The 27,949-nt window shown below is 40.4% G+C and overlaps 1 protein-coding gene across 1 annotated transcript; it reads right to left on the reverse strand.

The window, feature by feature from the left end:
- Positions 1-140: 140 nt before the first annotated feature.
- On the reverse strand, positions 141-27,826 carry lrrc1 (leucine rich repeat containing 1). The gene is made up of 14 exons (XM_015976377.3): positions 27,435-27,826; positions 15,863-15,980; positions 14,856-14,934; positions 14,098-14,187; positions 11,817-11,873; positions 11,658-11,721; positions 10,227-10,301; positions 9,943-10,087; positions 8,724-8,842; positions 7,996-8,079; positions 5,897-6,012; positions 5,509-5,681; positions 4,310-4,452; positions 141-819 (listed from the first exon to the last, which is right to left on the reverse strand). Exons 1-14 carry the CDS (start codon positions 27,591-27,593, stop codon positions 661-663), a joined length of 1,581 nt encoding a protein of 526 aa, XP_015831863.1. The 5' UTR covers positions 27,594-27,826; the 3' UTR covers positions 141-660.
- Positions 27,827-27,949: the final 123 nt, after the last annotated feature.

Consider the following 27,949-nt stretch of genomic DNA (forward strand, 5'->3'; position numbering starts at 1 on the left):
GTTTGACAAGTGAGCTCACTCAATACCAACAGATCAAATAAGACATTAGTGACTTTTTTTGTTTGTTACTTAGATTTAAAAGAAGAATCGTTTACCAAGGTAGAGAAAAGACGTTTAAAAATCTGCAACAGATTAAGATGAAACTTGCTATACATTTTATTTACATCCGAGCTGCCAAAAAAATATAAAAGTATCAATATTCACAAGAGATTTACAACAATCGAAAGATCAGTAGGTTCAAAAACTGGTTTTGTTTGCCCAAAATGTAAAAATTTTCACCCAGTGTTCTTTTGTTTAAATAAAAATGACAAAAAATGATTTAGAAACAAAGTAATTTAACATTTACGATGATTTATAGTGCTGCTACCCAATGGTTGCTTTTAATAAAACTTAATATATCTTTAAAATATGTGTAAAATGAGAAATTTTGTGCAGATTATTGCTGCAGAACTAGGAAGGCACAGTGGGCCCTGGGTGTTTCCACAGGAGTGGAGGTGGAGTAAGGTCACAGGCAGTCCAAAACATAATCAGACCAAAGGGAGGTCACGCTGGGATTTATGGGTAATAAAATAAAAAACAACAGAGGGCTACAGGGTTGTGCAGGAAAATACAGCAAGACACAGTAGGCAAAAAAAATTAAAATCATTTGTGAGGTAAAAGTCACACAGACGTGGTCACTGTCTCTGCAGCATTATTGACCTCGTTTTTGTTGGAGTCCAGGCCTTTGGCCGCATTCAGGTCATTGCGGAGGTTCTCTACGACTTTCTTCATGGTTTTCAGTTCGCCAGGATGAGGAGTGGCCCGCCGAAGTAGTGTTCCCTATGTAGAGGACACCAATGGGTTAGAGTGGGAACGCCTGCTTTAACAGGGAAGCTCGGGGAAGATCATCAGAAGCACAAAAACATAAGAAACACATCTCAAATCTCCAAGTAGTAACTTCAAAGGACCTTATTGTAGATCAGGATGTAGTCGTGGCCAAAAGTTTTGAGAATGACAAATATGGGAAATGGGAAAAATTGCTGCTTAAAGGGGCATTATGGAAGTTTGACAGCCAAAACATGTATAGAAATAATACATTTCTTCTTCATACATTCTCCTGCAATGCCCTGGTCCTGTAGAATGAGCCCTGGCATTTTTACTGTGATTGCCTGTTTTTCTGTAAAATCACAGGAAAAGAGAGTTGCTCGGGTCGAGCAGGCTGCTTCATGCGCATTCACGCTCAGGCATAGCCCGTAGCATTTGCTATCCGTAGCTTTAGCAGCAGAGAGAGAGGCAGTGCCAACTCAGCGACTTTGTCGCTGTTCCTAACGCCTAGTGATGAATCTAGCTACATTTCTGAGGACCCTTAGCTACTTTCTTCTAGATATTTCCTGCAAATTAGCAACAAAATAGCCATTTTCACTCCAAACCGTTCTTTGAACGTTGTTTTAGCTGTAATCAAGGATATAAATATTACAGATACCAAAGATATCATCGGTGCTTTGGCTCACCTAGTTAGACTTCGGACTCTCACCCGGGTTCGATTCTGGATGTGAACATAGTTTATTTAGAGTTTCCTTTTTACATTAATGGTATATTTTTTACAGTAAGATGCCCAAATTTGTATTTGAGACTCGCCGAACGGCATTGAATTCACAAGATAAAAAAGATGTGGGTTCAACTTTCATTTTGGAACAATTTTTCAAGCAAGGGAAGGGAATGATCTGAGCATGCAGGAGGACTGACCCATCTTAAACCTTTGTCGGCTGTGCTGAAGAGAAAGGACCAAATTATTTAATTAATTAGCTTCGTGTTCTCCTGTCCTCTGGGCCACACACACACACACACACGGGACTGTCTCAGCAGTTATTTTCGTTAAGGAGTGTGCACGTACAGCATGCGCGCCTCGTGCACGAGCCTACTATTTAACGTTACGCTTTTGGCCTGAGGGGGCAATCGCGAGCATAAAAATTCAAAACTCTGTAAGTCCCTTTAAGCTTTCATAATAGTAATTTGCATATACTCCAGAATGTTATGAAGAGTGATCAGATGAAATGCATAGTCCTTCTTTGTCATGGAAATTAACTTTATCCCAAAGGACCTGATGAGATCAATTCAGTAATTGTCTTGTTAACTCAGGTGAGAATGTTGATGAGCACAAGGCTGGAGATCATTATGTCAGCCTGATTGGGTTAGAATGGCAGACTTAACATGTTAAAAGGAGGGTGATGTTTGAAATCATTGCTCTTCCATTGTTAACCATGGTGACCTGCAAAGAAACACGTGCAGCCATCATTGTGTTGCATAAAAAGGGCTTCACAGGGAAGGATATTGTGGCTACTCAGATTGCACCTAAATCAACAATTTATAGGACCATCAAAGAAAGAGGCTCAATTCTTGTTAAGAAGGCTTCAGGGCATCCAAGAAAGTCCAGCAAGTGCCAAGATCCTCTCCTAACGAGGATTCAGCTGCGGGATCGGACTGCCACCGGTGCAGAGCTTGCTCAGGAATGGCAGCAGGCAGGTGTGAGCACATCTGCACGGACAGTGAGACGAAGACTTTTGGAAGATGGCCTGGTGTCAAGAAGGGCAGCAAAGAAGCCGCTTCTCTCCAAAAAAACCATCAGGGACAGATTGATCTTCTGCTAAAAGTATGGCGAATGGACTGCTGGGGACTGGGGCAACGTCATATTCTCGGATGAAGCCCCGTTCTGATTGTTTGGGGCATCTGGAAAAAGGCTTTTCCGGAGAAGAAAAGGTGAGCGCTACCATCAGTCCTGTGTCATGCCAACAGTAATGCATCCTGAGACCATTCATGTGTGGGGTTGCATCTCATCCAAGGGAGTGAGTTCACTCACAATTTTGCCCCAAAACACAGCCATGAATAAGGAATGGTATCAAAACACTCTCTGACAGCAACTTCTTCCAACAATCCAACAGCAGTTACGTGAAGAACAATGCATTTTCCAGCTCGATGGAGCACCGTGCCATAAGGCAAAGGTGATAACTCAGTGGCTCGGGGGCCAAAACGTTGAAATTTTGGATCCATGGCCTGGAAACTCCCCAGATCTTAATCCCATTGAGAACTTGTGGTCAGTCCTCAAGAGGCGAGTGGACAAACAAAACCCCAAAATTTTGACCAACTCCAAGAAGTTATTATGAAAGAATGGGCTGCTATCAGTCAGGATTTGGCCCAGAAGTTGATTGAGAGCATGCCCAGTCGAATCGCAAAGGTACTGAAAAAGAAGGTCCAACACTGCAAAAACTGACTGTTTGCATAAATGGCATGTAATTGTTGATAAAAGCCTTTTAAAACATACAAAGTACTTGTAATCATATTTCAGTACATTACAGAAACTACTGAAACAAAGATGTAAAAGCAGTTTAGCAGCAAACTTAGTGAAAACTAATATTTGTGTCAAGCTCAACACTTTTGGCCACGACTGTAGAAGTTAGTGGGAGAAATCAGGGGCAGAAAACGGCAGGATTTAGAGTTTAACTCATTAATATTCAGGATATCCGGACATCTCACCTTTGATTGGCTAAGAGCAACAGCACTCTTCCACTGCCGCCATTCACTTTGCAACATTAATATTTTATCTCTACACATAACACAAGCCTGAAGTTCTGCCATGTTGTGGAGTTGCTAATGCTAACAGTTAGCTTCCACTAGCTGAAACGTAGTCTGCCGTTTCCTGGATGCTAAACCAACAACAGCTTTCCCCGTTGCGAGTCAAGACAGGTGAGTATATGAATGCTAATTTTCAGTGTGACAAAAATATCCGTTTTTTTTTCTGACACGAGCATTTCCCCATCCATTTCCTGTTGAGAGACCAATGAAGGAAATAAAGATGGAAACCTGTTCCCCGTTCAGCCTGCGTGTGAAATTCAGAATGACTAATCATGTTTTAAAACAAAGCGAAAACAATAAAAAGGCTTCTCTGTGAACTTACTCTTTAAATTTTGGAAAAGTTTATGTGATCCAGACAGAACAATGAAAAGCTGCAAAGTTTCAATCAGCAAGAATGAAAACCATAAGATTGTAGCAATTTTCTGTGATTGTAGCGGAATTATTGTGACTCAGATTTAAATAACGTCTGATTTAACATTAAATTGTTCTAGGAAACTTTATCTGTCAACTTGATTAATAAGCAGCTTTTATAGAAACCAGCTTCATAACTACGGTGGCATTTGATCCCTTCATTTCTCACTTCTGTACGAGTGGATCACAGCTTTTAAATTTTAAATAAATTTTACACAATAAAACACAACACTGCAGGTTGAAGCACGCGTTTCCTTTCATCACATTCATTCTACTCCACTGATCTCACCCTATCATCGTCCTCATCCTCATCTGCATCCACATGGAAGTGAATGACACTGTTTCTGTTGATGGCTTTGTCATCCCACGTGTCATCAGCCATACCATTCACCAGGCTCTCCAGGGCTCCGAAGCGGGCGAGATTGTCAGAGGCTGGAGTTTTTAAAGAGAGAAAGAAATAGAGTTTTAGTCTTAACTGAGCAGAAATTATTTAAAGATGTGTGCCAAAACCAAGAAGAAAAACCTTTCACTGGATTTAAATTAAAACAGTTTTTACAATCAGCAGTCAGAGCAGTAAAAGGAAGCTGCCGCACGCCCTGCTGCTAATAGAGACACGGAAACTGCCAGATCACAGTTTCAAATCCCAGCTTAGTCACAGGCTGAAGGCAACACAATCTCCCCTGCCCCCAACCTCACGCTGCAACACCGGTTTAATATTTGCATTTCTACCGTATGAGAGTGAGAGTGAGAGAGAGAGAGAAAGAGAGAAAGAGAGTGAGAGAGTGAGAGAGAGAGAGAGAGAGAGAGAGAGAGAGAGAGAGAGAGAGAGAGAGAGAGAGAGAGAGTAAGAGAGTGAGAGAGTGAGAGAGAGAGAGAGAGAGAGAGAGAGTGAGAGAGAGAGAGAGAAAATCAAACAGCTAAATATAAACATTCCGTTTATTTAGGAGGTAAAAAATATTTTAAAAGCACCAAATATAACCAGACGTGTGGCACAGGAAGAAAAAAACGATACAAGATGGCAATAACCGAGTATCTGAAAGAAATAATGCCTGCCCTCGGTCGCATCAAGATAACCAGCGGGTGAGTTTTTAACGTCAGTTGGACAGCCGCTGTTAAGCCTCTTTAGCGCTCCAATCCACATCATTTCTGACAAACACAGCCAAGGAAGGCCTGAAGGGACGAGAGAGGGTCAGATCTATCAAAAGGCACTGAAAGCTCTTGCAGGACCTCATAATCGACAGGATCAGAGGACTCCGCCAGCAGATCGTGTGATAATGCCATCAAAGCTGTGGGGCGGTGAATACTCAGACACGATGGAGGAACTGAGCGTTACTCAAATGTCAGAAAGAGAAGGCACCGAGTCAGTAGCTCAGCCTATAGCTGACTGATGCTAATAGACACTTTAAGCTACCAGAAAAACTTATTTGATTTTTTGCTTCAGAGAATACATAATTCTTGATTATTTCTTAATCCTGCAGAACACATCACCTTTAAGGTCCAGTTCACACGGCTGCTGAGGCAGCAGAACGCAGGTGAGGACTTTCTCGCCTGATTCAGGATCCGTGTCCACCTGAAAACTGAGGAGCGGCTGAGACTGGTTTTCTGACAACCACAGGGCCTTCAGCCGCAGCGTGGTCAGTGACATCGGCAGGTAGGAGAGGCTGAACGAAATAAATCACAACAAGGGATGACTCCTGGTGCACAAACACAGGTTAAACAACAAACAGTTTTCAGACTGCAGCTTTCTTTAAAGACAAAACATGCAGCAAAACAGAAAGTGTCTAAACAAATCAGAATAACATTCTCAGGTAACCGTTTAGGGACCGTGGATGTTTGGTTGTCATTCATAGGCTTGCTTTGGAGCAGCTGATCTTACCGGTTTCCAGAGACATCAAGCACGTGCAGCTCTGTGGCTTGCGACAGCTCCGGCGGGATCTTCGTCAGCAGGTTTTCTCGTACACAGAAGACATTCAGACTGCTGCAGCCGCCGATCTAGACGATGATGTGATGAGCATACATGTCATTCACAGTAAAGGAAACGCTGTCAGTTCATTATTTCAGTTAAATCTATTCAAATACATTTAGAAAACAAGGGGTGTGTGTGTGTGTGTGTGTGTGTGTGTGTGTGTGTGTGTGTGTGTGTGTGTGTGTGTGTGTGTGGTGATTTTCTCTTAAGGAAACACAAGAAAGAATAAAAAGCAGGTCACAGAAGAAAGCATCTGTCATCGTGTGAGGGATTTGTTCAGAATTAGCGATCGTGAGGACAAACCAATTACACGTCAATGGGACACAGCAGAGGGGTTGAAAATTAGGAACAATTACACTCAGAAAAAAAAAGGCAATTTGGAAAGCCAGTTGAACTCCTGCTGCAGCCAGTAAATGTTTGTTCATCCCCGCAAACAGTCTACGTCGCATGGACGTGCAGATCACGTCTATTTTGGGTCCGGTGGTCCAGAGCACGTGTGTAGGACATCCTAATTAGGTCTTTGCACAGTGGGTCATGTCTCAAAATGCATAAGAGCCTAAATTATTGCAGCTTTAAATGTAAAATCAGCAGATTCCCAGCTATAAATACATGTTATAAACAACTAACACATAATCAATGGAATCAATGATTTTTCTGACAATGATCAAGCTACTTTAGCAAAGGTCCAATCGATAATTAGGCCATTACAGCATGATTGGTGTCCAATATCGGGTTAAAAGGGACAGAAAAGAGGCATACTGTTGCTTCGTTGTTCGGCCAAATTGTGTTGAACTATTGGTTTTCTCCGCATACTTGCACGCGTCGGTTCTTTAAGATACAGGCGCCTTTTACAATGTTTAAAGAAGCCTTTCAGTTCGCAGCTTTAAGCCAAGCGTGACTTCACTTTAACAGACAAGAGGTTGAAGAAGAATGTTGCACTCTAACACAATGGAGACACTCACAGCACAGCTGAGGCTGAACAAGCAGGAGACTGAGCAGAGAGACAATACAGGACAGGATAGTGCATGGAGGAGCCAGTCATAATTACAGCAGTGAGGCAAAACGTTTGCAATATTAATATATTTTAAAGCAGGAAATTGTCTTTGTAGTCGTTTTGAATATTTCAAGCTGACTTTTAGCTGAGCTGTAGCAAAGCTGCCACTGATGTGTTGTCACAAATAGCAAAGCACTAGAAAATAAAACTTGAGACTTGTCATGCCTTATTTTCTCAAGCTATAATAGTTCTAGGGCGATACAAAATATGCTCATGAAGTTCTTTGCATAAAATCCATCTCAGATTAAGCACTTTCAACCGTTTTATTCTTGACAATTTCAGTACCTTCCAGAATGAGCCTTCTCTGGGCTCTGTTGACACCCCCCCCCCGGCCCACCCAGGCTGCTATAATCTGAGAAGCCCTGATATCCAGGAGAGGCTTGTAGTAGAACAGCTGCTCCTCCAGCAGCTCTCTTGCACCAAAGAGGTGGTTCTTCTCTAATGTTCTCATTTGTGACATCACAAATGGGAACTTTTTGAAATGGCTTGTCTTAGGCACATCAGTCCTAACAGCTGATTCACATGGACTATGGAACTGATGCAGTCCAGTTTCCATATGGCTTCTGGAAGATCTGCCATTCACACAGACTGTAGTCCGTCTCCGGAAATTTGCTCCTGGGAGAGCACCAATTCTTAGGTGTTCAAGCGAGTTCACGTAATAACTACACATATGTAGAGGAAATCTGACACAGTACATTTAGAGATATACGTGTGAAAAACTGAGAACAATAATGCATTGAAAAACTGATATCGCTGTCCTTAAAAGCACGGTCTTTGTTCTTGGAAAAAGCCGTTTACAAATACCAGAAGAGAAGCTGGAGAAAATACCACACTGTCATAAAACGGATGTTTTGTTCTCAAGTATGGATTGTTTATTTATAGAGGCTGTATGACAGCACAAAAGGATGCAAAAGGTGAGTTTAGCATAATACGACCCCTTTAAACTCCTGCTTACCTCTTTAGGTAGTGTTGTCAACCGGTTTCTGTCACAGTTTAAATTGGACAGGTGCTTCAACTTCCCAATACTTGCAGGCAAACTCTATAGGAGTAAATAAACACACAGATATTTTAATAAATACATTTATAAGCTCTTCACACATTTTTGGGAGTTTAGATTTAATAATGAGTTTGTTTGATTGATCAGTTATTTATAAAAAGAACAACATAGTATAAAAATCGTTCATGTTTCAGTGTGATACAATGCTCTCATGCACTGCGTTAGTCACACATCACTACACAAAACAAAAAGCCAATAAAACGGCAGCGGCGGCCATGTCTGCCTCATTTGTCTCTGTACATCCACCCGGAACGATTCCTTACTGATCATTTATTTCACATTTCTGAATTCTAAAAGGTTGTTTAACTCTAGATTTTTCAAACAAGTCATTTTCAAATTCTTATTTGGACTTTCAAACAACATTTTTACATTTGGAGATGTTGTAAACTAGATTTATGTTGATAAAATGTCTAATTTTAACTTTAATTTAATTGAAACTGACTGCATTCATATAAATATTTTAAAGAAATTATTATCTTAAATTAAATGTACGTCACAAACGTGATGTTTTAATAGCTTCATGTCCTGTTACCAGTCCAGCCTCTAAAATAAGTTCACATGTAGACACTCCTACAGGATCCCGGTTACGTTTTTAAGACCAGAAACACGAGTGAGGAAAAACAAACCTGTAGCTGGTTTTCTGTGAGCACAAGTTCCGTCAGACTTTCACAGCTGCCAATGCTCTCCGGAAGAAACATGATGCTATTCTGGTCAGCCTTTAATATAGAGAGTTTACGTAGTTCTCCTGCAGAGAGAAAACATGCATGTTACATATGATAGTTACATGAAACTAGGGCTGTCGCGGTTGAGGAATTCCCCCTGCGGTGATTCAGGGTGGCTTAATATTGCGGTGTGCGATATTATTGCAGCACTTTTTTATTGCAGTACTATCTAAACATAATGTTTACACATTTAAAAAAGGTTAAAAATTGCCGTGCCTTCTTTAATAACACTTTACTGAATGCAGATCAAAGGGCAGTAACAACGCAGATCGCAGTAACGCTTGTTTCTCCGACAGTCGGAGTCCGACTGAACTTAAAAACAACAAAATTCAGGAGCTTAAACTTTTAAATGCAAATTTGGCTGCAGCATCTAACAAATAAGAAACAAGTCCCCATTTTGTTTAGTTGTTTAAAATCAAGCATAAAAAATTACATGTACCGGGCGCGCGCGCCGGGGGGCGGGCGCACTATCATTTCACTTTCACACACACGAATGACGGTGATTTATAGCTCGGTCACGTCCTTGTTACCTACAAGGAAAACCAGCATGTTAACTACTGTTTGAGAGAGGATCTGAGGGGGGCGGCAACATTTGCAGCAACACTGAAAAGCCTCTCGGATGGTGCGCTCGTTGCACTAACACACACGTACTTGCGTGCGACTCTGGCGAGCAAAGGGAATCTCCCGTTTGTTGCTCCACCATGTCACGGGGGTTTTCTTTAGGGTGGATGCATTCCTCCTGCAGGTAGCGAGTGAGCTCCAGCTCGGCTCAAACTCTCTTTGGGACGGCTGCAGAAGCAGTGCTTGTCCGGGACTTCAGCAGGTCTCCGAGCGTTTGTTTATTTATTTATTTGCCGATGGCAGCTCTGTCTCGGCCAAGGACTCTGGCTGCGCAGCAGCTGACGTACTGAAAACCAAAGCGCTCCCACAGGAGCGAAGTAACGTTTCGTTTTGATACCAGTGCAGCCATGCTTCTCAACATGCATCATTGAGTTGAACCAAGTTCAGTAATCGCGGTGGCGCATGATGCAGCGCGGTGGGCTTCTTCATATCGCGATATTTCATTTTTGCGGTTACCGCGACAGCCCTACATGAAACAATTCTACTATCACAAATATCATACCAATGCTTCCTGGAAGAGACTCGATGGAGTTCTGAGACACCAGCAGGTCAGTGAGTGACACCAGGCCTCCCATCTCCTCTGGAAGACTCCCGATTTTGTTTTCAGATACATCCAGACACAACAGGGTTTTAATATCGCCGATCGCCTACAGTTCAGAGTAAAAACAGATGGTGAGAAAGCAAATTCAGCAATAATGCGTGTTTTCTGCACATTTATCATATTTGACCCTTATGAAAAGTTAATAAAAATCTCAAGTGCACACATTAGATGCTTAAATTGCTTACCAGAGGTATTTCTGTCAAGTGGTTTCCATCCAGCCACAAGTCCTTTAAGTTGATGAGACTGCCTATCGAATCGGGCTAAATAAGGTGGAAGTATAGAAATTGCATGGAGAGATGGGAAAACCGGAGAAGAAGGTATATATCAGTTTGTTGTTATTAATAATAATGATAATAATAATAGTAATAATAACAATATGCTATTCAGTTTCAGGTTTCCATTCAGTTTATTTATATAACGATAATTCACAGAAAGATTCGTCTCAAGGAACTTCAAGTAAACATTCCTATTGAGTTCAGTTCATTATAGTCTGGTCTGGTCTGGTATGGTATAGTATGGTATAGTATGGTGTAGTATGGTGTAGTATGGTGTAGTATGGTGTAGTATGGTATAGTATGGTGTAGTATGGTATAGTATGGTGTAGTATGGTGTAGTATGGTGTAGTATGGTATAGTATGGTATAGTATGGTATAGTATGGTATAGTATGGTATAGTATAGTATAGTATGGTATAGTATAGTATAGTATAGTATAGTATAGTATAGTTCTGGAAACCAAAGTTTCCTTTTATTTGTTGTAAAGGAAGCAGGACGACTGATCCGTGTAAAGGAAAGAATGAACGGGGCCATGTATTATCGGATTTTGAGTGAAAACCTCCGCCCATCAGCAAGGGCACTAAAGATGAAGTGAGGCTGGGTCTTTCAGCACAGCAATGATCTCAAACACACCGAGACATTTATATGTCACTCTACAAAACTACAAATACAAAATTAAACAAAAAGAAAAATCTAAATGTATCTTACAGCAAACGCGTGTGCTGCACTTCTATATAAAAAAAAGCTGTGTTTTGGGCTTCTTCCGTGTTCGCAGATCAGTCCGTGCATCGTGACGTCACATGCATGAATAAGTCACTCATCGTCTTTTTTGGGACAGACGATTGGCGGTGGGAAAAATATTCAAATCGTCCAACCCTAGTGGTTTTCTGGACTTTTTTTCTCATTTAGTCTCTCAGGGTTGAGGTATAGCTACGATGAAAATTACAGGCCAGTCTCATATTTTTAAGTGGGGGAACTTGCACAACTGAAGGCTGACTAAATACTTTTTTGCCCCACCGTGTGTGTAAGAACAATATATTCAATAGTGAATACATTTTTTTTTATCAATGAGCTAAATGGTTACATCAATAGAAAAAAGAAAAAACATTCTTGGCAGCCCAATTTTCATTTAACTCTGCAAATGATTCACTGTCTATGAGTTTAAAGATTCACAATTACGACCTAAAACTAAATCTGAAACCAGACGTTCGTCCTACTATCAGCGTGATAAGATGAGACATCTGTTCCTAAACGATGCTTGTCTGCAAGGAATTGCCAAAGACAAGGAAATGGGAAAATTCTTATTCCGAAGAACGGGAAAAAAAGTGAAATAACAACTCACCAGACTGTATAGTTCATTATTGCCTAGGTCAAGTTCTTCAAGTCTGTGAAGCTGAGATAGTGACCTGAGGTCAAATCAGAAAAGGTGGAATTTCTCAAAGTCTTTTCTAAATGTTAAAAAAATAAGCATTTATGTTTACAAAACATATTTCATACTTACTCTGGTAGGAATGTCAACAAATTTTCTCTGAGTTCTAGTGACACCAAATTAGAAAGGCTGCAAAAACAAAAGAAGAAAGACAGATTAAGCAGGTTTTAAATCAAATACTTCTAAAAGACAGCTGAAAGTGGCCACATGGCCTTGCTATCAGATAACGAAGAACAGGAAGTACTTTGAAGGTGTGTCCATCCTATCGAAGCGGCATAATTGCTGCAAAATAAACAGCGGCTGCAGACAAATGACCGGCATCATGTGAGTGGTTTGGACAAAACCAAAGTACGCTTCTGCCTTTCTATGTAAAACGTTATTAAAGCAAATCATGCCATGTTGATTAGGAGCTAATATGTGACAATATTTTGGGAAAAACATCACAAGTACTAGTTAAGCTACCAACCATCTATCAAAACATCCATTCAGAGTATGAAACAAAAAAATAATGTGTTGGTTTCAATCCCATTAGTGCAGCTCTGCAGTCTTCATTCATGTCAGAAATAATGTTTCTCCACACAGAATGAGCAAAGATTAACTAAATCTATGTTCCCACTTTCTTTCAACTCTATGAAATCTCTCTTTAGCCTCAGCTGTGACTCCAATACAGCCGCTAGTTAATTTAGCTTTTTTCTGTTTATTTTTTTCACCGCGGCAGATCTCTAAGCTACCAAACACATTTCCTGTTGGAAAAACCTCCCATCGCTGGAGATAAACGACTGATGGCATTTAACCCCTCGCACATTTATCTTTCCTGCTCCTGAAAACCTGAAACCTTTCACTCCGTCTGTGTTCTGGTTTTCAATACCTCCCCCTCCCCCTGAGAGCAGGCATTCTGTCGGTGCACTCAGAAAAGATAAACACCGGGCATGTGTGGGGAAACCGGTGGTACCAGCGCGCAAAAGAGGGATAAAAAAATCTGTTGCATTTTAAAATTTATCACCGTCAGGTAAACGTTACAATTACTTCCCTTTAAATCCTCTCCATTTTAAAGTTTATTCTTGAAATGCAAATCTTTTACACAAACATCCCCTGTGGCACCTCACAGGAAATAGTTTTGTTATGAAATCCAATTACAGCTGACCCAAACAATAAAAATCAGCTCATGGGATTCAAATGTTGGCAGACTGTATTTGGATTGAATGTCATCTCACCATCTAACCTTTCATGAGCTATGATACATAAGCCTAAACGAGCACAGCAACTCTTGTTTCTGGGAGGAAACTTTTATTTTATCATTACGAATTCAGAAGAAACTGAACCACATGGATGCTGTTTGTTGTTTTGTTTACCACCAGCTAACTTAAGTGTTTAATGCATTTTATGTTCACACCAACGTACTAGCATATTCTATAAATCTATACTGATAGTCATGGTGGATGGCTGCTTATACTGAGCCGGGAATCTCTGGAGGTTTCTTCCTGTTAAAAGGGAGTTTTCCTCTCCACTGTCGCTTTATGCTTGCTTAGTATGAGGATTGCTGTATAGTCACTGACTCGTCAGTGACTTGATGCAATTTGCTGGGTTCCTTATATAGGAAACATTATTTCTGATTGGCTTAATGAACTGTCCTGAATTGGAATGTTTATTATGTGAAGTGCCTTGAGACGACTCTTGTCGTGATTTGGCGCTATATAAATAAACTTGAATTGAATTGAATATAATTTCCTTTATATCATTTATTTCCACTTTCCAGAAATAATCTCTTTCTTTTTCAGTCCTTTGACTGTTCTGATTGTTTTTGTTCTGTTATCTGGCAGAATATGATCGAAGCGTCTTCTGGAGTGCATCATGAGAGGAACACTTAAAATAGGATTATTGGCCTCCAGCACACTTAGCAATAGCTACAAATGCTTGAAAAGCAGTCATTTGTGTGGTGTAGACATTTGTTTTAATGCTATAAAGTTATCTGAATTATCCACTGATCAATTTGTGGCTCAGAACGGAAAGTGTTACATTTTAATAAAGGAAAAAAACTGTTAAATAAGAACAAACAAAGGGAAAAACTAAGTGCTCCGTTTGTTGTTTATTTTGTGGGCGTTTCATCCAAAGCATCTTATAAATGAGGATGTTGTCATTTAGCCTGAACAAGCTTGTTTTGGGTCTGTTGGAGAAGACTGGATCATCTGGAGAAAACCCTCGCATGCATGACGAGAGCACGCCAACTCCAGGATGTAGCTGGGATTTGAACCTGCAGCCTTCTTGCTGCAAGGCAACCGTGCAGTCATCCGACTGATCAGTCAAACAGATATTTCTAAGATGAAAAACAAGCCATAATGAAGCATCGACTTACTTTCCAATGTTTTCAGGGAGAACCTGCAAGGAAATATCGTTGATGGAAAGGCATGTAAGATTCCGTAGCTCCGGAAAGCTTTGAGGTAACCTGGAACAATCAGACAGGAGACAAACTGAAAAGATGAGGGGTCTTAGAGTGTGATTTTACCTCAACATCCAGATGATGAAAACAGCTGGCAGACAAAGGAGGCATCTCTTGTTAAGCTGAAACAGTTTCTTCTTAAAGCTCATAAATGTATATGAACATCAAAAGGTTGGGTCAAACATGCCGGCCCATCTAAACTCGTACACTTAAGATCATTAACAACAGAGCACCCCGAGCCTTTGAACTGGAACAAGACCTTTACTATCATCTAGAACAGGAGTGATGCACAAGTGGAATATTGGATCACAGCGGTGGATAAAACAGAGAAGTGTGTGTATGTGTGTGTAAACACATCGAACAGAAACTTTAACTTTGTAATACTAATCATGGCCGCCTCTCAACTCTAGTTGCTGTAAAGTCATGGGGGGATGCTCATGCTGAGGTGTAAATTAGGTTTGATCTCACCCATTAAAAAGCCAACCATGCACTACCTGCAGTGTGTTAAGATTATAAATGTTCAGAATGGCAAGTATAGCAGCGGAGAAGCAGAAAAAAAGGTGGAACACTTTGTAATTTTCATAAAATGTTCTTATATTTCTTGTACTTTTAAAAATAGTCTGCATCTGAATATGGAGAAAAGCCTCTGTAGAATAAATCTGTCCGTTTATTACCTCGTTATTGGATTTCCACTGAAATCTGCAACTTGGAGGGCTTTGCAGTACGAAATACTCTCTGGAATTTCCACAATATCTGAAACAAGGGAACAGAAAATGTTTAATACAAAAAATTAAGACGTGCATACATGCTCGATGTTGACATAGAAATTCTAAACAAATTTTTTAATTTTCTAAATCAATATTAGTAATGATTTTTAACAGAGAATGTCAAGGGACACAAAAAGTGGAACACTAGTAGAGAAAAGCTGAACACGAACCATTTATGGGGGAGTTGTGGCAGAACGGATAGTACATCATGAACAAGAGAGCATTTTAAGCAAAACAGAAATACTTGAGTGATACCGGTGTTGTGTCAAAAAGTGTGTTCCTCCTTCATAAGAGCGCAGCCTGTGTGAGGCTCTTGTTCACTGATGCCAATTATCCTAATTGAGATAGTTGAGATTTTCCACTTGGTGTTTTATTTTTGGCAGAGTGAATAAATTTTTTTGTCTTTGTAATATTTTCCAGATGAATGAGTGGTTTTGCTGACCATTACAAATGTTTCAAATTACATTTTGCATAGTAGTATGATCCTGCGTTGGACTGGCTCTGTCCAGGGTGTACCCCGCCTACTTGCCCGTTGACCGCTGGAGATAGCCCCCCACCTCCCAGCCCCCACCCCGGCGACCCTGCGTGGACAAAGCGGTTTCAGAAAATGGATGGATGGATAGTAGTATGATCAATTAACATCAGATTAAGCTGCTTAAAAAAAATATTTTCCAGCCACATAGCTTAGGTCTAATGCAAGCCGTTCTTTATTTTTATGCTTGTTTCTTGCATCAGCTCAACTAATGAGGACTGAACCTGTCACAGTGATTCATTTGCTGAAATCAGCTCTGTTGCTCAACTCTCCGTGTTCAGCCAGTTGGGAATAAAACACACAGAAACAAATTGCAACGTTTTAGCTTTTGTCTGAGTGAAACTGGCGTCTTCCTTGGGTTATTTTTTTGGGGGGTTTTTACCGTTTCGAGAGATATCCAGCTCAACCAGCTGGGCAAAGTTGGCAATTTCCGGTGGAAGTCTTTGGATCTCGTTGTCACTCAGGCCTAGTTTTCGAAGTTTCCCCAACTGGAAAAATGGCTGAAAGAAAGAAATATATATGTTTTCTGCACCTCTAAACATTAAAAGAAACAAATCCATGCAGTGTAACATGATGAAGCCTCATGCCATTTTAATTTGCCAATTGCGTTGGACATCTGTTTTTGTCCAGTTGTTCATCAAAACAAGCATTGATAGGGGTGTAACGGTTCACGAGGGAATGTTGAACCATTTTGGTTCGGTCCACTTGCGTACCGTTTCGGTTTATGTTTTCAGTTAAATAATGAATTTTTATGTGTGTGATTTAAGTACAGCGTACAAAAGTTCCTAGGCGAGTTTCCGCATGGACACTGTATTGAGTTACGCATGATGGTTGCATGTGCTTGATCTCCATTTTACAAAATGTGATCTGCTAATTCTGATCAATGCCTCTCAAAGCGGTTCACACCAGCTAGCTGTCACTGCTACTGTGGAGCCTGTAGAGACCCTGAACGGAACGTCGCCCCTCCCTCCCTTCTCTCACACTGTGCAGGCACGCAGCGGCAAAAATGTAAACAAACACGTCTGCTGAAAATTTTCCCTAGGACAATTGATGTAAAGTTTTCATCCCACAATGACAAATATGGCACGGAGGAAGCTCGTTATTTAATACGAGTTTTAAATAAGAAACTCTGGGCAGTGTGAGTTGAGTTTTTAAGGCTCGCTGCAGAAATAAAAACACGGAGCATCAACAGTCAAACAACACTTGTCTGTATGAGAGCGACGCTCTTAGCTGCGCAAATAACCTGTGAAATAATTAAAGACATCACTCTAGATCAGCAGCCTGTGATGACACCTGGTTCTGCTCACTTTAGGAGCCGCTTAGAATAAATAAATAAATAAATAATAATAATATACTGAAAATGAATTGAACCGTGCCCTTCAAAACACTGAACCGAACCAAATACGATTTTAGAGTACCGGTACACCCCTAGTAATTGATGATGTGCGCATTCACTACCTCAGCGGTATCACAAAAGCAGAAAGGCTTAAAGCCCAATGCATTTTTTCACCTCTAGGCGGTGCCCTCCCATTAAAAACTGGATTTCTACTTTAAAGCTGCAAAGGCAAATTTTGAAAACAAATTAGCTTAAAACATTTTTTCATGCATCTTAATAAATTTCTAACATAGCCAGTGATTCCCCTACATAGGCACAGGTGTGGCACTGCAATGAGCCTACATAGGGGAAACACTGCTACGAAACCCACCCCCCGCACGACACGCACAGAAGCAAAACGGTTCTCAGCTCAATAATGTCAGGCAAGGAGAAACACCAGGCTGCTACCACTTCAACTTCAGGACAAATTACCCAAAAAGAAAATCACAATTTGAAGTCATGGTCAACAAATGACATTTGGACCTAAAAACAGCAGCTGGTGTTTAGCTCTATATTGTTTCATCTGGCATTGCGGGTCCACTGTGTCTCAGGGAAGACACCCAAGGGGAGGGGTCAGTGTTCCGTGGCTGTGTTTGCGTTCAAAACATAGCTTGTTCTGTAGATTCGCTATAGCAGCTTTAATAATGAGCGCAAGTAAACACATTTAACTCCTTTAGCTAAAATGCACAGAGAATCACAGTACTGTATCCTGACGTTTATTAGTGAATGAACTTGTGATCGTAACATACACTTTTTATGCAACAGACCAATATCTGTGTTGTTTAGCCGAATGCTAATTTTTGTTAGTCTTGGAGGCAAAGGCCACGATGCTGACATTACAGATAAAAGAATAAAATTTGGTCTAAATTATATTTTTAGCATAAATAAAAAAAACGTAAATAAAATATGAAATAAATTGTCCAAAAAATGTAAAAACTAATTAAATCCTAACTAAATGGAAGACTTTTATTTATTTGATTATTTTATAATGCAGATTTATAAGTCACTTAATCTTCCATCTGTTGGTGTGAAGTAATCCAAAAAGGCAATTATGAGCCTTTTCATTGTTGGTATTTAAAAAAAATCTGATTTATTAAAGCCAAACTGCCTAATATAATCCACACTTATATCAAAATGGCTCACTATGACACGTCACCCCTTTAAAAGTTCGGCTGTATTGTTCTCACATTGGAACGGAAAGCCGAATAAGGAAAAGCGATCCAGGAGGCTGATTTCATAGGCAAAGGTAATTACAGAAAGTTGTTGTCCATGACAACAACAGGCCCGGCTTTCCTGTGTGGCTATACTGCAGGTAGCTAACTTTACTGCTTCGGGTTACAGTGTTTCCCTTACATAGGCGTGCGCCACGCCTACAAGATCTCAAGTTTTATTGATTTTTTTTTTGCACCGTTTCCCGAAGAAGCAGCGGGAACTACTCTGTTGTTGCTTGTGATCACAGTCGGCAGGCAGCAAGGAGGAGGAGGCAGGGCAGGGTGGTTACAGCTAGGGATGAGCCGGATACTCATTTCAGACTAGTATGCGGTTCGGATAAAGCATTTCTGACAAATATACGAGCATGAAACGAGTAAAACTCGTAAATATTTGTAATCGTGCTGAAGGAAAATCCTCATTGGGTCACTGACTGTCTTCACGTTCTGTGATTGGCCAGTCACATAGAGCGCCCGCCCCTCCCTACACAAAACTGCAGCCGGGAGCTCAGTCCGGTCGGCCCATCCACGCACACACACACACACAGTAACGGATCTCTCTGTGCTTGCTTCACTGTTGCTCACATTTCTTCAGTACTCCCTAGGTTTTCTTCAGCTCGCCTCTTTTTCGGTTTAATATTTAAAGTTACTTTTATCGTAACGTACATGGTGCATTTGACAAGACAGAGCTGAAAACAGCTCGTGCATGCATCGGTCACTGCCTCCGCTACGGTCGTTTTTTTTTTATTATTATTATTTTAACTCTCTCTCCCTCCCTCTCTCTTCCACACACATCAGTCAACGTTGTTTTGTTTAACTGTGTGTGGGAAAAATGCCAACAACGTTAGGAAAAAATCAGTTTAATCAAATTAAAATAAAATGGTTCTAGTATTTCATATTTATAGTTCCTACTGCATGAGTTCAGATGTATTAATTCATGCACTTAAATATTAATGTTCTGATTTTACTGAAAAACTTGTTCTGTAACAGTTCCTTTACTATTGTGATCAAAAATATTTAATCTCAATTCTGAGGCTGCTCTGTAAACAGTTTTCTAATAAACAAAACACATAGCAACTTCTGATCAATCCATATCAATTTCAGATTTAAAATAATGTATTGATGTAAACCACACCCACTAATTTCCAAATAAATAATAAGGTGCATTCATCTGTCTTTCTCCTTTGATCCGCATTAGTGATATTTTAAGCACCAGAACAATGAAGCAAAGAAACAGATTCCTGAGTTTGTTAGTAATTTTATTTATTAGGTGCATCTGATCTGTTCTATTTTTCTCTGAAATGAGATCAAATCAGTGCTTCTATGGGTTGTCTCCTCTCTGCAATAGAAAAATGTACTTTATTTATGTTCTTAACAATAAATTAAGTCAAAGATATTGGTCAATAATGCCAAATATGTAAATTTGTGTTTCAGTCATTTTTATACTAGCTTAAAAATACTTCATTAAGTCTACTAAGCAGGGGTGTAGAACGTGTTTAATAGGGCCAGCCCAGTAATGATCTTGGGTCAAAATAAAGGGGGCAGAAGATGTTTTTCCAGACGCCAAGAGAAATTAAATGCTACCCCCCCCCCCCCCCCCCCCCCGCCCCCCCAGTGTGTCACTGAGAGTTTGAAACAAAAATTATTCTTGTGCAAATATTAAAATGCAGCAGTTGCTGGATTGGTGCAGTTCAAAGTGGAGTGCATCAAATAAAACAATATTAACATAAAGGTGAGACGTGTCATAATCGTCATAATGCCCCCCCACCCCACCACCACCACCACCACCACCACAGCTGGAAAAATTCCTAGGGGAAACACTGGGTTACATTAATGTTTTGGGAGGAAATGAAGAAGTCATAGGTTTTCCTTCAGGGCTTTGCCTTTTCTCAGCTTTGCTGGAACGCATTCTTACAACCTGGAAAGGGTTTAACTATTAATGCACCTGCTCAACCTGCCCACTCCTTATTCACTATTAATGTTTTTTAAGTGGTTGTGATTATGAATTTCATTAAACTGCAAAAGGTTTACCCTAAGTTATAAGCTTTGCTTTATTGATGCTTTCATGACCTTCAGGAGGAAACTTCATTATTGCAATGGCGAGAACTTTTAGTCAAATTAAAAGAGTTGCACTAGACGGCTGTTCCTTTCAGTTCTCCTTTGTCTGGCTGGCACAGAGACAAACCCAGCAGCTTACTACAATTTTAAATTAGACCCATGCTTTGAACACATACCGGAAAAAAATAAATAAACACAACAAAAACGATCACCTTTAAACTGAAACTGGCTTCTTTGTGCAAATAGGGATACAAGCATAAACCTCCAGAGAGCCAAAACATCAGCATATTTAATCCTATAATCATTTAGGTGTGAATCTAGTCTGTCATTATTCATGAACCGCTCTCAGATACAGATAGTGCGTTACAATAAATAAAGCCCGAGTCCAAAAGTCGAACTCCACCCTGTTGCAAAATGCATTCCATTCCAACATCTTAAGACAGTTTAAATGGCCACTAATCCTTCTTTTCATTGAGAAACAAATCTGTATGCGATGCTTGTTGGGGATTTTAAAGGCCAACCGTTTTAATTTCACTTTTCACATTTTACCGTGTGTATGCTAATCCGGCCTATCAGCCACGAGTAGCCAGAACAGAATGTGTATTCATCTGACAGATGACTGAACTTGGGTGTGGCGGATGGAATCTGATCAGCCATCAGTTCAAAGATTCAAAACATCCAGCTGAAGAAAATCCTAAGAGGAATAACGAAGGCCTTTTTGGTTTCTGCGCTCATCAGCTATTGACAGTCCTGTGAACTGACAGCAAAACCTGTTCTTCTTGTTTGTGCTGCCCACACCTCACACCACCACCAACAATTCCTCATGCAAGACAAATAAAAACCAAAGCAGGCTGCACCAAGAAGGCATCCTCCATTTTTATGTATGTTTCAAATGTCACCTTCACATTTATAAAGGTTTATTTGAGCAGCAGCTGTTCTGTAGGTTAGGGTTAGCCTGTTGAGATTAAGACTTGCACGGTTAAATAGACCTTTCGTGTTAAGGTTACAAGTAGATCACAAGCATCATGCATACGGTATTACATATCAGAATGTGTGCTGTAGTTAAAACAGTCACAAGCATATGTCACACATTATACAACTGCACTACCTTCCTGTAGGTCACATGGTCACGTAACCAGCAGCATCCAACACCTCACACAGGTCATAAACCCAGCAGCTTCCTGTCTAAAACAGGATATGGTTCCACCACAACCATCACTGGGGTTCACACACTTTTTCCTCTATTGCAAGTTAAAAGATTAGCTCAAAGTGAGTTCATAAAATTTGTTTTGTTCAATCACCAGCTCTGAAAGGGCGTGGTATGTTTTGTTTGCAGAAAGCCGTCGGTCTACTAAATAGATAAATGTTTGATTATTTGTCACATTTTTACAATGTGAACCACAGGCAGATAACAAAACGTCTCCATCCTGCAGTTTCACCTACAGCAGGAGTAGTGGAAACAGCGTTCACCTTTAAACTAGATTAACTGGTGAGAGCATTTTAAGTAACCAGCCAGTCTTGCATGTGCATACTTTCATTTAACAAACCCCCTCGATACACGTCTCCAGCAGATTCCTCTTTGATAAACTACCAAAGCCGTCTGCTCCAGACCTGCTTGCCTCATCTTGTTGGCGTGAAACTCACCTTCTCCGTTACATCCTGCCATTAAAATCTGCCGTGTGCATGTTTTCATCTGCCTGCTGGTGAGAGTGGTTGGTTCAAAGCATGTTGCTGTGGTTGGATCACTCCTAATACAGTTATTAAGAGAACGGTCAGAGTTGATTCAGTAAAACCACCTGATGTTTGAGGCAAATGCAACGAGGCCACAGAACAAGCACTGGAGACTATGGGTGCACCGATTTCAGTCTTTGGCCCATAACCAATATGGCCCAAACCTGACTTGTCCATACCGACTTTGTCTCAACTAAAAGCAGATTATGTCAATGTTTCAATTTCCTTTAATTGAGAAAGCCAATATGAATACTCATGAAACAATACCAGGTTTCAACTGGACATGAGGTAATGTTCTCACATATAAAATAACATATTTAGCATTGCTGTTTGAACAACAAAATCATATTTGTTCCTTTAGAATTTCAATTTTCTAATTTTGAAAACCAAACTTTTGTACCTGTTTTGACTAGGGCTGGGGGTAAACGATTATTTTAAAACGATTTTTCTGCCGATTATTTTATTGAATATTTGATTATTCTAATGACTATTTAGACAATTAATCTTATGATTATTTTTCTATTGCACAGTTAATAAAAACCAAAAAATCTCTAATAAATTCCTCAAAAAATTGATTAATTGTTACTGTAAGAAAATAAACATACAGGCCTTCCATTTTGTATAACACTGCTTTTATTGTGTTGGTTGGTTATGTTCTGGTGACGTGTAGAACTTGGGAGTGCAGGCTGCTGCCTGAGAGGTGGTTGGAGACGGAGTGTCTCCATGCTGCTTTGTTTTGGTCACTTATGTGTGTGAGGCGAGTGGTGTTACGACCCTTCCTGGGGAATTTGGCTTGTGTACAAAAAGGAAGGGACAATAACGGGATTTAAAAGTTAAAATGATGATCAGGTTTATTTACAACTACAAAAAAAAACATAAATCTTTCCATCCACAGGTTGGGAATAATAAAACTAATTCTGCCTGTGGGGAATTAAAACATTAGTACAAATAAGTAGGGATGTCCCACAGGGCAAAGATTACAGGGTTCTGGACCAAAATAATCTCCAAAGGACCAAACTCTAAACTGGGCGGTTAAACCAAACTCAAGGTGATATTTTAAACTAAACTGAAAACCCACAACACTCTAAATGTAATAAAAGGGAGATCTACGCCACAAAAAAGATGAGCTCTAAACCAAAACGTAACAGCATATCCAAACGCAAGAAGCTGTTAGCGAAAATGCTAACAGTAGCTTTACCAACATTAAGTTCACGTTACCAAGTTTAAATAAACCAAAAACACCCAGCAGCAAACCGACCAGCATGGAGGAGAGACTGCTACCACCAAAACAGCTCTCCTAATGACTGAAAGAAGCTCCTTTATGAAGGGAGAAACGCTTGCGGTGATTTTCTACATCTGCGATAGAGACGGAGCAGCTCATCTGACCCCAGAAGTTGTTGTCCGTTGCCGGGAGACAAAGGCGGGCAAAACAGGAAAGGAATCTAGTAGCGGACAGACATTGTTCCGGGTTTTCTGTATTTGGCGGAGATGTTCGTGAAGGCGGAGAGGAGGGCAAACTAGAGGAAAAACAGGCCGATTCCACCTCTATTTACAAACTCCTGGGGAAGCAACAAGTGGGCGTGGTGCATCGACTACCGGATCTGACATCGACAAATTTTTAGAATCGAGCCGTCGACGTCATCGAGGATTCGCTACAGCCCTAATTTTGACACACTTGTCCAAAAAAGTATTCTATATTAATGATTTGCTTTAACTAGGGGTGCACCGATTGCAGTTTGTGGCCAATCAGCAATCTTAGAAAAAAAAAATACTGAGATTGGGCCAATAGATCAGTGCACCCCGACTGGTGACATTAGTTACATTACAGGAAAGTAGGGCTGCACGATATTGGGAAAACCTACGATATTCGATAACAGTGCTTAATATTGCGATATCGATATTACTCACGATAAATGAACAAACACTAAAGTATGCAGTGTTGATGTGGTCTGGCGTGTGACATCTGCTCTGGGTTCAAAGCAAACAAAAACTAATGCATGAATTCCATTACAACATAACAATTTTATTGAAAAAATATGCAGCTGCACCTGCTACTGTATTAGCAGCTGCACCTGCTACTGTATTAGCAGCAAAACAACAAACTGCATGCATGCAGTTTCTCAGTGACTTTAAAACATCACCTCCACCATAAAACTTTTTCTGATGCTCCAAATACAGAAAAACATCCCTTACCAGGGTTTTTGGAATAAATAAAAAAAATCAGAAAATAAGTTTAAATGTTAAATAATAGTTAACATCACTTAAATGCAACAGCAAATTCTCTCATTGCTTCTGAACATTTTCTCCACTTATGTGGTTATGATATAAGGCTTTTGCTGCTATTGGGAAGTGATCTGTGCTGGGCCAAACTGGGAGAATATTAAGATTTTCTGAGGGAAAGAGAAAAACAATTGTCTACCTTTCAGAAGAGGAACTGGCAAAAAAAAACTACATGGAAAATATGTGAAAACGTTTGTTTTTAACCCCAAATTGAACAAGTTTACCAAGATCTTAAAAAGCAGCTCAGATGATGAAACTGCAACTATGATTCTGATAACATGCTAACAAATTGAACTAGCTCCTCTTAAGATAACCGGCTAGCAGAGCTTCTGACTGACAGTTTATGTGCAGCAGCAAATCAACTATCCTGATTAACAAGGTTATAAAAGCTCATAAATGAAAAATCACTTTGATGTGTGGGGGAACTTTTCCAGGCCCTCTTTAGCAGGGTGCGACTGGGAGGAGAGTGCTGCAGCCTTTTAGCTGGAAGCTAACCGGAGCCTGTGGCTAACACTAGCGACATGAAGGTGGGTTGGTTCACCGGCACGTGTCGGAGTCAGCCCGGTAAAAATGAATAACGACACCGAGCGGAGTCATGTTCACGTTTGAAAGCAGCGCTGAATCCAGAAACATCAGCACAAAGTGCGTTCGTTAATCTGAGCCAGCATGACGAACAAGGGAACAGCGCCGCAAACTCTGTTCGGGTGTTGCTATCCAAAAGGGTCTATGTAGGGGGCGGGCGTATTACGTGAACGGGACCATCTGATTGGCCGCATATGAGAAGGATTACATTTGATTGGTCAAATACTTCCGCGTAAAAAACAGAGCTGGTTTACAAAAAGTTGATGTATGACACGGATGGAAATGTTTGAACCAAACATTTATCGCCGTTTTTGCCGTGTTTAGCGATGGGCCTATCGCACGTCCTGTTATCGCGATGGCGATAATTTTTCGATATATTGTGCAGCCCTACAGGAAAGCAATAAAAGTCCAACTTGTTGACATAGATATAATCTGCCACACTCATCTAAAGATGCTTTAAATGTTTGCAAAGTGAGCACAGTTGTCAGTATGAAAGGACTCCTGCCAATCACGTCCCTGCAAACGCCGGCGTCTCGTCCAACAAGTCCAACGTCTTTTTCTGAGGGTTGGTTTACAACTTTATCTGTCTACTTTACAATTCGGGTCATCGACTCACTATGACTTAATTAGAAAATGCCAGCACAAATAACTGTCTGAGTGGGACAACACGATGCATAATGCTGCCTTTGTTACCTGTTCCTGTTCTTCTGCTGACTAAGTACGCACATTGATGGGAGGTGGGGGGGTTCCATATTTAATCCAACTGCCCAAAGCCATCCTTTGATACTTTTAATGTTGTTTTTCTATAAACGTCTGTAAGCTATTAGATCAAAAGGCTATAAATGAAGTTGTACAGATTTTAATGTAAGAGAAAATTGTTGCAAAGGCACAAAAAAGTCCTAAGCTTTTCTTTTGACACAAAGTAGCATTAGTAATAGAAGAGCTTCTCAAGTGGACCAAGTTATTTTACACGTTGTCCACTTGTCTATAGCAGATGTCAACCCAATAAAATAACTGTACTCTGAGACAATTCCTCTGACAAAAAATAAAGCCTCGACAAGCTGAACTAAGAAGGTCTTCTGCAATGAAACAACAAATGTAACTTCTCCAGGTGATGGCTAGGAAAACAACTTCACTTGGCTGTTTTTGGTGAAAATAAAAACAAACCAAGACAAAAATAAAACAATGTTTTAGAAGCAACGTTATTGAGAGAAAAACCAAATAAGACACTCTAGTTTGTCTCCTGACTCCTTAAAGTCTTTCACCAGTCTAGAGTCCTTAGTGGTTTCTGTTAAACAAAAATAGACTCACTGCGACGCAGAACTTGTAGCTACATGTAATTTAGAAAAGTGTTACCACTATCCTGGTATCACTGCAGTAAAAATAACAACATATTTTGTTTTGTTGCTTTTGCACCCGTTTTAGTTTAATTTTGTCCTTTCTCTAAGGATGGAAAATTTCAAAATGATGACAGGATGATTGTGAGTTGATTCAAACGAAAAGTGCAATTTGTGTAAAGGAGAGTGTTTGAACAAATAATTAACCATTGTGCACCAGTTGGGTGGGGAATTCAAGAAATGATCATTAACAAACAAAAACAATTTAAAATTATCCCAATAATTTCCAAATCACTGGTATTTAAAGCTTGTTGATCATAATATTTTCAATAACTTCGTTTTTAGGCCCTCCTTCCTTCAGCTTTCCTGCAAAGATGCTGGTTTTTACAACTAATTTCACAATAAATGTTGATAAATGAAGCTAAATGCTCAAAAATAAACCGTAACGCTCCACTTTTGCAGAGGAAACCAGAGGTAATCCCATATTCTTGCAAAGTGGGAAAAATTGCCAACTAATGCAATAGGAACTCGGTCAATGCAAAAAAAAATAGAAATAAATAAGATCGGAGCCGCTGCACAACTTGAATCTCTTCTTAGATGCAACTCGATTAGAATTGATCAAATGTAAAATAAAACTGTTTTTATTATAAATTCATTTTACGTTAGTATCTTTTACTTCCAAACACATTTGGAGAGTTCTGGGGAGATAATGATGGAAAAACATAATGGAGGAAATCTTCGGCATTTCACGATTCTTAGAACTTTCAGCTAAAATCTTCTGTGTTTGAGTAGAAAGCTTGCTTTATGTTAGACCTATGCTGGGAAACACCTGACAATCACATTAATGCTGTATTTCCTATTATTTCAAGTGTGTCGTTATTGCTTTAGAATAAGAATCTTACCTTTTATTGCTTCATTACAAAACATAAGTCAGTGTGTTTATTTAGACTTTTGAACTTACCAAGCATCATACTCGAGGTAAATATTAGGCGTAGGTATTCAGCCATGTCTCCTTGACAAAAAGGACCCCAGAATCTGTCCAAACAGGTTTGACTCTTTTCTGTCAGAGCCTAGAAGCAGGTTGTGAGTTGTTGTTTTTGAGACACCCGGAATTCAAATAAAAATGTTTATGATCCCACTCTCGACTCCGTGCTCATGCCTTTGGATTACCCTGCGGTGAAAGGTGCAGTTTGAAGGAAATGTTCCACCTACAGAGTAGCTATTGCGTAATTATTGTCCCCTGTTCGCAGCAGACCCACGGGGATGCCTGCTCTGCCCGGTTAGCAGCCTTTAAACTGGGTGGGCTCGTTTGATTTCAGACAAAAGCAGCATGTTTCACCCTCTGAGCCCAACAACAGGAGAGCGGATGTTGTTTCTGCTTACCTTAGGCAAGTCTCGGAGTTGGTTGGCATCCAGCAACAGCTCCTCCAAACTCCGTCCGTAGCGGTAAATCTCATCGGGAACATAGAGCAGTGAGCAGTGGCGTTTATCGACCGTCTCAACGTGACGGTTGCACCGCCACAAGGGTATGCAGTGAAACATCACGGGGGGAGTGGGGAATAAATCTGCGATAAACAGACGGCGGGGATGAGGAAGAAGGGGATGCAACAGATAGCCGCAACGGGACCGTCCTGAACTCAGTTCTCCGCTAAAACACGCAAGAGACGAAACTTACAACCAACTAAACACCGAAACTCAGACTCGATACCGAGCGAACGTTCGTCAGGAGAACAACTCTCCGCCGCTGCCCCACTTTGTAGCTCGCAGTTGGCACCTGTGTTTTCTCCCCGTCTCTCGTAGACACCGGCCGCCTCTAAAAAACCTCTTTCTGGCGCAAAAAGCACAGCTTACGTATCCCTGTTGGAGAGGTTGGCATTCTGTGGATGTTTTTGTAATTT

The sequence above is a fragment of the Nothobranchius furzeri genome, chromosome 12, assembly GCF_043380555.1.
Source record: "Nothobranchius furzeri strain GRZ-AD chromosome 12, NfurGRZ-RIMD1, whole genome shotgun sequence".
Classification (NCBI taxonomy): Eukaryota; Metazoa; Chordata; class Actinopteri; order Cyprinodontiformes; family Nothobranchiidae; genus Nothobranchius; species Nothobranchius furzeri.